This window comes from Bombus vosnesenskii, unplaced genomic scaffold (assembly GCF_011952255.1).
Source record: "Bombus vosnesenskii isolate JDL3184/JDL3185 unplaced genomic scaffold, Bvos_JDL3184-5_v1.1 scf7180000013349, whole genome shotgun sequence".
In the NCBI taxonomy this organism is placed as follows: domain Eukaryota; kingdom Metazoa; phylum Arthropoda; class Insecta; order Hymenoptera; family Apidae; genus Bombus; species Bombus vosnesenskii.
The window spans coordinates 1,568,481-1,581,088 of record NW_022882985.1 but is presented as its reverse complement, the minus strand read 5'-3'; the positions used below and the strand labels follow the sequence as shown (position 1 = coordinate 1,581,088).

Sequence of the window (12,608 nt, the reverse complement as noted above, 5' to 3'; positions counted from 1 at the left end):
ACCACGGATCCAAACGCCCTCTCTCACGCGGACCACACTCTCTCGACAACACAGTTTGCACTCTCTGACTTCTCAACTAACACTGACTGTTAATTCGTCTTTCTCCCTTAGCGTCCCTTTGTCCTTTGTTTTAGCCCCACCACGCACGTGTTTAGCAACCGTTCGTGGCCAGAGTCACGTAGGCCTTTTCGACGAAACTATTCGATTGACCGACAACACACTTCGGCTTTCTCGCGACATTGTTTATAATTCGTCCGATATCTCTTAGGTCTCTCGTCCACGATACTACAATATATATATATATACACTGTACTGTCTGTTTTCGTTTGAAATATTCTTCAGCCATGAATAAATGTTTAATTCGTGAATAATGGAATTATGTATTCGAATAAAAGACTGTACGATTCTGTATTGACAGCTTCTCATTTACTTCTTTCGATGGTAAGAAATTAACACATTAACGTGACTGTCAAGAATATAATGACGACAGAAATTCGATATAAGAATTTCAGTTCACGGTATATCGAAAAATCTATTTATCAAATGAAATTTAGGAAAATTAGTAAAATTTCAGATTTGTCAAATACGTGGAAGAAACGACACGTTTCGAGAAATGTTGTCAAAGTGAAAACGTAATGAAAATAAACTAGTCACTCTGTATATGTGTATATGCAGATAAATATATACCTATACATATATATATATGTATATGTATGTATATATATTATATATTTTCTATGCAAACATTTAGGGATTTCCGGACGTGCATTCTCTGAGTTACTTTTTCTTGTAACAAAAAAAAAAAAAAAAAAAAAAAAGAAAAAAAGAAGAATACACGTTTTAATGCACGAGTTTCTCGTTTGTGCTTAAAGATATCTTTCCACTTTTCTCCGTTAAATAAAAATGTTTGAAGTTTGCTGGGAAGGAAATAGAAAAACAGCGGTGGTTTTAATTTAATGGAAAATTTGTCAGATGTTTGTACGCGAGTTCTAAATAATTTCCATCGAAAATGAGAACAATTTTGTCAATACCACCTAATGACAACATCCGCAATCACTTAGTTGCCAACCTTAATATTCGGTTTACGACTTCGCATAACGTGTCCGAGAATTTTGTAAATTTGTATTATATTTAATTTTATATCAATTGTACTGTAATTGAATTTTATAGAAATATTATGGCCGACGTTTTTTCCATTTTTTAACGTTGCCAAAACGTTATTTCCTACTTCTAATAAACAGTTGTGACAAGGTCAACTGTATTTTCCCTCATTTGCATATCATTCATACCAGGAGCAACTAAATCTTTGGTAACTGACGCTGATCGAAATTGTTAATGACGACCGATCGACGAAAATTTAAACAAATCTTCACCTAATCGCTGCAAATTCTAATTTGAGAAAAAAAGAATGGATCTTGGAACAGAATTAACTTTTTGATCGAAATTTTCCAAAGTACTCAAAATATACAAAATTCTAAAAGCACACGAAAATCAGCAACATCGATTCATCTTCAAAAAATTAGAAAAATCAACGATCAATTTCTATGATACAAATCTCACGAAAGCTTCTCATTCTGCACGAATAATTTCCGTAGATGATTTTAAGAATTTGCATAAATTGTATCTCAAGAACCACCTAACCTCCAAGGAATAAATAAATCATTGAAATATCTAAGAATTGAGATAATGAAAGAACAGTAGAACACGACATCGAATATTTCGTTACTGCGATTATTATTTTATAAATTTTATATATTATATAATAAATTATTTATAATTTAGCAATATTTACGTGGCCAAATGCTGCTTCTTACAATGTAAACTGCGAAAAATTGGCATCATTCGGAACGCAATTCTAGCAATTGCGCGTCATCGCGTTGGATATTTCGATAATGGATCGAACGTAATACAGAATTCATAATATAATTACCACGCAACGCTGAGAATCCGTGCATTCGATCTACGAATGCAAACAGCGATAACTAGAACGTTTATCGGTCGAAATCCTCGAATATAAACTCCACCTGCCTTGCGATAGCGTCTTCACATTTCCAGCTTCCTATACACAACAGTGTCGATGCTAACAAGAGAAAGAGAGAAGAGAATTGCACAACTCGTGACAGTTATAGACCTCTGGTGGGATAATTTCTCACCTAACTATAGCAATAAATTGAGAAATTGTGGTTTGCAGATAATATCACGCGGGTAGAACAGTTACAGAAACGAACTGGTTCCGGTGAGAACAGTTTGCAATTTCGATCGAAATCTTCTGCCGCTCTTTCGTTTGTGGTAGAAAAAGAAGAAAAGAAATAAAAGCGAAATTGAAAACCGTCGTATTTGTTGGAAAAGTTTGTAGGATGAAAATTTCTTTATTATCCGCTCTATTTCTCTGTTTCCATAATTCGTCACGTAGTTCTTGCTTTAGAAAGAAATTTTCCTTTTCTTTTTTTTTTTTTTCGTCGATGCCGTCGATCGATACGCGTGGAAGGAAATTTAACGCTGGAAATACGCGAGCTGAACCGTAATCCAGCAACATTCGAAAGATGAAAGAAATAAAGTCCGGAAAATCCCTGAAACAATGTCAATTTCTCTGGAAAGACTTTCGTAAGAGAAGGCGGAGCAAACTTACGAACATTACTCGTAAAGTATGTCTTTTAAAAATTATTAGAACGTGAGTGTTAGCCAGAATGACGATAGCGTTAAGGATAATTAATTTAAGTTGATGGATAAACGGTGCCTGGCAGATCGATAGATATTACGCGAAGATCGTGCGAAAACATTGATTGCGATATTTGTATCGTTGATTATACAACAATTATTTGCGTTTATAATATTATAATATTACGACATCGATGTTACTAAGCGTGTAAATAAAGATAGATTATCTTTGACAATAGTAATATTTTTTAATCTTCCTCCGCTTTAGAAACTTCACAAAGGCTGTGATAGTATTGGTGGAACAAAATAATTGTTTAAAAATAATTACTTCATTGATATGTCATACTGCTTAGCGCTAGCTGCATACGTTATTTTGATATTTCGTTGGATTTAAATAGAAGAGGCCCGAGTGGCAACGAGCAACAGGAAAAGTTGCCCGAAGCGAGACTAAAAGCTAGAAGCACTTCAAGTCGTCGGGTACAGACGTTATATTCCAGCTTCTGCGAAAGAAATCTCATTGATCCTTTGGTGGCGTGCGATTATCTGGCCTCTCGAGTCTGACAATGGCGCTCGTCCATCAACTTATAACAGTAAAGACTCCCTCTGGGGCGTTTAATTTCAGTTCTTCAAGAATAACATTGGTTATACGACGAATAGAAAGGAAATAGTACGCCAGATACAGAGCCAATGAAAGAATGGAAGAACTGAGATGAAACGACTATGCAAACGGTACAAGCAAATCGAGTAGAACGTTAACGACGCAATGATAAGAAGATAAATGATAAAGAAAATACAGAAACAGAGTAAACAAATTTTCTCAATGCGATTGTAATAAATTTGAACGCGCAAGCAAATTAATTCAAAAAATTCAAATACGCCGTTTGAATATTTATTAGAGGATGTAACGTGAAATGGATTGTAAATTAAATTAAATTCTTCCACGACTATATTATGCTCCGTCATTCGTAAAATCGTGTTGAAAAATCGATTTGTACGAAAAAGTCGCAATTTCAGTTTCGGCTCAAAGGGAAAAGTTCCATTACACTACTGCGGACGAATCGATGCACCCATAAAAAAATCCTGTCAGCGGAGAACGGAACTCATTAAACCATGCAAATTTTCCCTCTTTTATTTTTTCCTTATTTTTATCCGAAACGGAGTTGGTCCAGTTGCTGAGATCGCTCTGTGCATAAACGAGTTTAGAAACGCTACTACTTCTACTTAAGCAAGATTGCTGCAACAAATTTGTAAGGAAGAAGCTTACTTGATTTAATTAAAAATTTCAATGTTATCGCTTGATACATTTCCCTTCCTTGTATGTAGTAAACGTATAGTTTTATCTTTTTTAAAAATTATATAGTTTGAATAAAGTTTATGTCACATTGATTGTAGAATTATTAGGCAATAAGAAGCAATGAAACCTGAATTTGATATATTACTAATTACATTTTATGTCATAAATCTACTTCATGATCGTGCATGAAGTAATGTAAATGTCGAGAGCCCATTTTTTTTAATTATCTTGTCTACCAGAGCTGAATTTATTAAATGTTGGTTTATTAGTTATACGGTATTGCTATTTAACATCTATGCTGGAAGCAATGTTGCTTCTCTTCCTAACATTACTAATTAAATTTCAAAATATTTTTTCATACCGTATTCGCATAGTTGCGATTAATGGACAGAATTTTCTGTCTTACGAGAGATGCATTAAACGTGCAATCAAAAACATATTACTTTTATAAAATAACTTACCTGTTCGAAGCCGCCTAAAATTTCCGTAGTATCCATCGCAGAATTGACGACGATCGATTTCAGCTTCCGCCCGGCCAGGTTTGCAAGAAGATGTACGAGACTGGTCTTCCCGGTTCCAGATCCACCGATCTGTTACAGAATTGATACATATATTAGTTAATAAAATGGTATATAATTAATATTTGTAGCATTACGTAATTATATAAATTGTATAAGAATTATTTAAAAGAGCAGATAAGACGCAAATAATTATTCGATAGTTTGTTCGAGGAAGTTAAACCAGTTTGCAAACTACTTACGAGAATGGCCATCCAATTCATGTTAACACACTGCGCAAGTCCCTTGAGGACAGTTTTCTGCTCCCTCAGGAGTAATAAATCATCATTTTCGTACACTGCAGAATCGCTGCGATCCAATATTTCGTCTCCCAAAAAGACCTTCTTTCTCGTCAAGTGGACTACGTACTCTGGATCTGGTAAAGGCCAATCATTTTCTAAGAAAATCTTATTATATATCTCGATCACCTGTAATTAAAAAACATTTAATAGTTAGATAGAAGTTTATTTCATCATATATTGTAAGAAATACATTGTAAGATTGTAAAGACATGAAATTTAATTACACAGCAAATAATATTCTCGCGAATTAAAATTATTGATATTATAAATATTAAAAACATTACGTTATATATGTCTTACATTTTTTTTATCTTCATTTGTCCTCATTCTATCAACGTAAATCAGTTGAGCACCATTTCCGGGATTGAAAATCTTTTTTGAACTCTTTTTGAAAGCTGCCATGGTTATTTCACACCACCTAGTGACATCTCTAAGATTCATTTCCCAAGGTGATCCCGAATGGCCCCAAGTAGTTCCAACTTGAGAGCTCAATTCTTCGTTAAACTGAATCATCTTATCGAGTAAATCTTCTGGCAGCTCCGGAAATTGAACATTTAAAATGAATTTTAGATCCCTCTGTTCCAAAGCATCCACAAAAACCTAAAACAGCAAAAGAAGCAAAATCATGAACTGACATGTCTGATAACTCTACCTTTAATAATCAAGAAAAGATGGATCATTATATTTTTATACGGTTTTTTCCTAATATTATTTATTATCATCTCCTTATTATAGCAATATATGTGTTCTTCTATTACTCTTTTGTTTTGAATATAAAAAGAACTTACTTGTGTGAAACGGTTCAAGAATGACTTTGGAAGCCCCCTTCTAGCTCCACCTTGACGAAGAGGATTTTGACAACCAAATAATCGAGTTCCTGGCTTTACGATGAAAGACATTCCTAATTCCGGGATGTAAACTTCACCACGATGATCGAGACAGGCGTTTAATCCTTCGAGAACTGATTGGGATGCAAGATTCAATTCATCCAGAAGAATCCAATCCCCATTTTTTAGAGCTCTTAAGAAAGGACCATCCCTCCATGAGAATTCACCAGGCTTCCCTCCCTCCACTGGTAAATCCGCTCCGAATAAATCCGAAATATCCTACGTAATATTTAAAAATTTTATAATAATAAGTTTTAACATTTTGGCTCAATTGAATTCTTTTCTTCTTTTTTTTACAAAAGACTCATAAACGACATTTTAAGTCTTATAAAATAAATACAATACATTAAAACAGATAATACTATAAAATTACAAACTTAATATTACAGTATACAGAAATGGCAAATCATCTTATTTCATTTAGTTGACTTACTTAAAAAATTATATAATAAAGAAAGAAGAAGGAATAGTTACCGTTTGATCGCTTAAATTTAATCTAAGAAGACGATGTCCAGATGCTCTGGCAAGTGCAGAAACTAAACTAGTTTTGCCAACTCCTGGACTACCTTCCAATAGAATTGGTTTCTTTAATTGCAAAGCACGTAAAACTTTCAGAGTATTCATTTTTGTTGTTGGGCTTGCAAAAGCAAATCCTACATTGCTTGGAATTTGTACATTTCCCTTCTTAATATAAAATGGATGTATTCCAAATTTATCCTTATAATTGTCGACATCAAATTCTTCATTGTTTAATATTAATTCAGATTTTAATGTATTCTGTATTTGCTGTTTAATAAATTTCAATGCAGAATCCTTAAAACTTTTCAACTTCTTTGAACTAAAATAATTTAAAATATTTCGGTAAAAAGCTAATTAATATAATTATAATTAACTAATACATAATATGATTCATTAAAATAGAATTTGATTAAAATTTTATAAAACCCAATTGATAATAATTCATAGCACTTACTTTTCTGCTGCAGTTAAACCAGATCCAAGCCCATCGATATAGCTTAAAGCTGCACCATGGAAAAAAGCATCTCCTATTCCTAAATCTTCACAAGAATTAACAAAATTCACCCATGTAAGGATATCTCTGACACTAACGACAAGCTTTTTTCCTATTTCTGTAGTTTGTATCCACTTTATGAATCCTATTATTGCTGCTGGAACAGCTTCCTTGTATTCTTTCCGTAGATTGTGTACCATAATACACTTGAGATCGTCCAATGAAACACAACCTTCGCACCAAATTTCCGTGAATCTATTCCTAAGAGCTGGTGAAAGTTCTTTTTTGCCATAATCACCACCAGGATTCATTGTACCAACGAAGATGAAATTTTCATGTGCAGTAACCGTTGCATTTTCTTCAGTTGATGGCTTTTCAGCAATTAAAAGTTTACGTTCAGGTTCTAGAAAAAGTTAATTAATTCTAATATTATTTAAATAAAATAATCTTAATTAAATACCTGTTATGTGATTAAAAATAATTCAAGATAATAAATTACCTAGAAGAGAGTTCAGTCTTTCAAGTACGCTATCGTCTGCCAAAGAGATTTCATCTACTAAAAAGAAGCCTCCACCTTTCATGGATTTCACTAAAGGACCATCAACCCATTCGAACAATTTCTGATTTTCTCTATGTTCTCTAACTGGACGGAGACTTCCAAGAAAATCAGAAGCTTCTGTATGCATATGGCAGTTGACAATACTAAGTTCTTGTTGTCTAATTACAGACAATAGTTGACAAACTGTAGTTTTTCCACCTCCTGTTTCACCAATTAAAAGAACTGGCTCTTTAAAGTCACAGGCTTTCGAGAGAAGTACTGCCATTTTGCGCATTTGATATGTCCAGACTATATGTTCAAATCCTGGAATCTTCTTTGACAAAAGAGATTCCAAGATTGGCTTAGTCACAGTAGAAGTTTTTTCAGAGAGTGAAAATAGAGCATCTGGACTAACATCTCTTTTTAAATGTTTCTTTAGCACTTCTATGATTTCTAAACATTCTTCTGAGTGACGAACTTTTGAAGAGAGAACCAAATATCCTTCATCTGCTAAATGTTGACTCCAATCATATAAAGTGCCTACAATATTGGGTGCCAGGTGATATCTTTCAGCCCAGCGAAACAAATCTCTAAGGGTTATGAACCCTACAAAAAATGGGAAAATTAGCTTCTTAAATGACAAAAATATTTACTAATAAATAATGCGTTAAAACAATAATATACCTCTTTTTCCCGCAAAAGTTGCAGTACCCTTTCTTCGTACTTGAAGTTCTGTCATTACATTGATTACTTGCTTGCAATATGTTTCTGGCATCTTACATCTTTTGTGTAGAATTATTTGGAGTTCTTTAGGTGGAATTTCATCAAAATGTAACTCAACAAATCGATTTCTAAATGCACGTGATAATACCTAGTAACAAATGGGAATAAAAAATCACATGAAATACTAACAAGAAATTATTTGTTATAGACCAATACATTTATTTAAAATGGATTATTTGTTTATAAAATATTACCTTTCTTCCACCATATAAACCTGGAGGATTTTGCGTAGCAAAAAGCATGAAATTATCATGTGCTTTTACAATTTGTTGAGTTTCAGGAATAAACAACTCTCTATTATCATCAAGAACTCTATTCAAAGCTTCTAAAACATCGCTAGGTGCTAAATTTAACTCGTCCAAAATTATCCAATATCCTGAAGAATATTAAATTATTTTAGAAGTATAAAAATAAATAATTGAAACATGTAATATCATAATAAAAAGGATAATCAAAAATTAAATTCATCGTACCTCTCCGCATAGCGTCTACTAGAATACCCTCTTTAAAAACTAACTTTCCTGAAGAATCAGCTACATAGGTACCAACGTATTCCTGCAGGTCTGTGTGTTCGTGATTATTAATGCGTACACAGGTATGTCCAGAAGCCTTCGCTAAGTATGTTATCAAACTGGTCTTTCCTACTGAAGTATCCCCTTGCAGTAATACAGGCATTTTACCAATAGATACCACTCGCACTAAGTCTTTCAAATTTTGCTTCACTGTTTCTGTGAGGATATACTAAAATCAGAGAAAATATAAAAGTTTTATTTATTTTACCTTTATCTTACTTTGCCTACAAGATCTGTCTTTTTTTAATATATACATATTTAACACACTGCTTAATTTTTATAGCAATGAAAGCTAAAAACTTCTTACTAGTAAAAATCTCTTTAAAAGAATACAAACTTACATTTTCTGGAATCTGTGGCTCAAGATCACCTCTAGAGATCCAATAGCCCTCAAAACATATAAAACTCTCAGCATGACCACGTGGCCTTGGAATTGGAGTTCCAATAACAGCACTGGCAGCTTTTTCTCCCAAGATAGCCTTTACAATCATTCTTTGTACTATTGGGTAAGATTTACTATCTAACTGTGTTAGAAAACTTAAACAAAATGCTTCATATAAGGATCTCATTATATTTCTACAAGGATTCTGTGCAGATACACTTAGAGCACGACATAGTGTTCTCAAACTGTAATGTGGCTTATGCCCAGTTCCATCAAGAAGACTGGTTTCTGCTTCTTTCCTGACACTTAAGTAAAATTTGACAATATTTTCAATTTTTTCTGGTGGCAGATTTAAGTCATTCAGATATGAACTCATTAGAAGTTGTAAATCTGATTTTTCTGTGAGTTCATCAACAAAGAATTCTGTAAATCTATTCCTCAGACCCATGGGAAGATCTTTTTTCCCAACATCTGTTGCAGGATTCATACAAGCAAAAATTGCAAAGTCTTTGTGCCTTTTAATTGGTTCTTTGTCTCCACGCTCTAACAAAGAAAGAGATCCGCAAGATCCTTCTAATAAACCAGAAAGACATTCTAATGTTTCTGCAGTAGCTAAATTTATCTCATCTAACAAAACCCAGTCTCCATTTTTCAGTGCTTTGACTAAACTACCCTCTACAAATGAAAATGCTAAAGAAAATTGACTCTGCACCTGAGACTGAAGTTTTTCTAATTTCTCTGCTAGTTTCTCCCATTTCTTTAAAACTTCTACCTCATTGTGATTTTTTGTAGACATCTTCAGTCTTTTCAAAGCAGCACTAGTGCTATGAATCATTAAAGTAATCAATATCTTCCATTTTCTTTCTTCAAAGCAACGCCCAATATGATTCAAATATTTTAAGTTTGGTTCAATTGCAAAATAAGATCGAAATAAAATCTCGAATTCTTCGCGAATTGGAAGAATCAGAAGTTTAAGATCTACCGGTTTGTAGCCACCAAGTAAATCTGTACTTTCACTCTGTTGGTTCATATTTATTACTACCAACTTGTGGCCTGTTATCTGCGCAAGGTATTGTACACAACTTGTTTTCCCTGTGCCAGTTTCTCCAACTAGAAGAACTGGCTCTTTCTGTACAATACAACTAGCTATTCTTTCCAAAAGACATACAGATGGTCTTGTATAAGAAAAATTGGAACTTCTAGACTCTATTTTAACTCTATCAGCTTTTTTTATCTCTAAATTTGCTCTACCAACAATAAGACATTCTTTGTGGAGATTTACAGATGGTTTATGTACTTGAGAAAAAAATTCTGCTTTTGTTTTTACAATACCCAATTTGTGTGCCACAGCTATTGCCAAATTTAAACGTTGTACTGAAATAAAAAGACAACAACATGATTCATCACTTATGAAATTTTTTTATAAGAACATTCAATTGCAGTATTATAAACAATCATTCAGCAATAATAGATATTTTAATAAAGTATACTTTACATACCGGAATTAGGCACAGAGCAGCAAAAGACATCTAAAGCATCTTGAAAGATTTTCAGGCCTGAAGCAGGTGAGGATACATCAAAATCAACTACAGCTCTAAAGCACCACTTAATCAAATCCCTGGTAGAAATTTGTCTAGTATTCTTTACACTATTCACAATGTCATCTTCATGGTTTCCAGCAGAAAACAATAAAAACACATCAACCATTTTTACAGCTACCGTATGCAATATTGGAAATAAGGTTTGGACAATTGTAACGAGTTCTTTCTTTGATAAAGATTCTATGTTAACACAAGACCACTGTTTCTGCATTGGCATTTGAAATGATTTTTGTGTTCCTCCAAAACTCAATCTTCTAGTAACAAACAACTGAAACCCACTTTTCACGTGTATCAAGTCTCTGTATCCAGGGACTGATAATGTTTTAGTTTCTATAAGTTGTCCAATAACGCTAATAACATCTGTCGCAGCGCAGTCAATATCTTCTAAAAGCAGCCATTTGCCAGATGACACAGCTTCAGTCAATATTCCTGGTTGCCATAAAAATTCTCCAGGAATATCAGTACATCTGTACATTCCTAATAACATTTTAGAATCTGTTTGATCACCTAATTGCACTTTTGCAAATTTCTGTGCATCGTGACCAGTAGCTTGAGCTAAAAACTCTATTAATGCAGTCTTTCCAGAACCAACTGTACCTTGTAAACATACACATTTATTGGAAGAGACTGCCAAAGCTAAATTTTGTAAATTTTGTCGTGTAGATGGTACAGGAACTAGATTCAATTCCTTTTTATTTCCAGATTTTTCAAATATTGGAAGTAAAATTCCTCCAATGGAAACTACAGAAGGTACATCAGGAATTCCATCTATTTCTTTGGTATCTTCACATGTTATATTATTTCGATTAACTTCTTTACTTTTAACAAAGTACTCTTGATTGTTAGAAACAAAATCACTCACATGAGATAGATAGGAAGATTCTGACATTCCTAATACAATAGAAATACAATTTATTGCTACCCTGAAAGATAATTAAAAATTATTCTTGTATATTTTGTTTTGACTTAAGACACTTTTTTATTTTACTTATTTAAAACGGAATTTTATCAAATTTGTCCCTAAACAATTACTCCATTTAATAAAAATCATTGGATTAAAATCTTTTCCTAGTAGTAATTTTATTTAAAATATTAAAAGGAGATATCATATTTTTTAATTTCATATCTTACCATCTAACTCCACTATCTTCATGAGTCAGATATTTATAAAATTTAGACCAATTCCACGCATATTTAAAGTGTATTGGTGCACTACATAGAATATCATAACAAGCAGTTACTAAATCATAATCAGATACTTTTGTGACAGATATTACTCTTCGCCTATTACGTCTTTTTAAAGGAGGACCATGATCAACTCCTATAAATTCAAATGGAGCTGGATTTACATCAAAATAATGTAGAACAAATCTGTAATAAAACAATATTCATTTAAAAATAAATTTCAAATTTTATATCATTTAAATATATCTTATAATTATTTTCAATAGAGAACTGTTGGCAATAATTATTTTTTAAATAATTAATAATTTTTTATGTTTCTGTAATTATACATTTGATTTGTAGAAAACATATTTTATACTACTGAATACTGCTATAAAATAAACAAGACTTTTCCAAACATACTTTTCAACGTTTCAGTTTAATATAATTATGCTATGAAGTATACAAATTTTCATACTACTAAACATAAACAACTATGTTTACATATTTACAAAGTAAGAAAAAGATTACTTGTATATGTCTGTACTAAATTAATAATACAACTAAGAAAACAATATAGAATACTGTGTTACAAAGACCTTTAATTTTTTCCAAATATATTTTATATTTATTACACATTTCATCAATTGATGATTCTAAATTTAAGTAATAAAAAGAGTATAATACACAGAGTAGCAGAAAAATATTGTTTGTATCCTTGCAGGATATTCTCCAACCTGAAAAATTCAACCTAAAATGTTATGGAACATGAAAGAATTATAATGTTGAATAAAGTACTATTTAACCTACAATATATTGCCTATAAGTAAGAGAACATAATTTCATGATGATATTTTC

The 12,608-nt window shown here is 32.4% G+C and overlaps 1 protein-coding gene and 1 long non-coding RNA gene across 2 annotated transcripts in view; one reads left to right on the top strand and one right to left on the bottom strand.

Annotated features, from left to right (window-relative positions):
• Positions 1-12,608, bottom strand: part of LOC117236599 (midasin) — a 144,049-nt gene that overhangs the window by 130,153 nt on the left and 1,288 nt on the right. Inside the window, exons 3-15 of the mRNA XM_033499694.1 lie at positions 11,718-11,957; positions 10,485-11,509; positions 8,945-10,359; positions 8,505-8,772; positions 8,226-8,407; positions 7,933-8,119; positions 7,210-7,854; positions 6,672-7,113; positions 6,173-6,536; positions 5,600-5,917; positions 5,112-5,411; positions 4,713-4,937; positions 4,414-4,542 (exon numbers count right to left, since the gene is read on the bottom strand). Coding sequence (XP_033355585.1) covers positions 4,414-4,542; positions 4,713-4,937; positions 5,112-5,411; positions 5,600-5,917; positions 6,173-6,536; positions 6,672-7,113; positions 7,210-7,854; positions 7,933-8,119; positions 8,226-8,407; positions 8,505-8,772; positions 8,945-10,359; positions 10,485-11,509; positions 11,718-11,957 — 5,740 coding nt within the window. The remainder of the gene's footprint in view (positions 1-4,413; positions 4,543-4,712; positions 4,938-5,111; positions 5,412-5,599; positions 5,918-6,172; positions 6,537-6,671; positions 7,114-7,209; positions 7,855-7,932; positions 8,120-8,225; positions 8,408-8,504; positions 8,773-8,944; positions 10,360-10,484; positions 11,510-11,717; positions 11,958-12,608) is intronic.
• Positions 1,129-4,757, top strand: LOC117236600. The gene is made up of 3 exons (XR_004493885.1): positions 1,129-2,671; positions 2,927-4,580; positions 4,674-4,757. It is a non-coding gene; the product is annotated as an uncharacterized LOC117236600 (long non-coding RNA).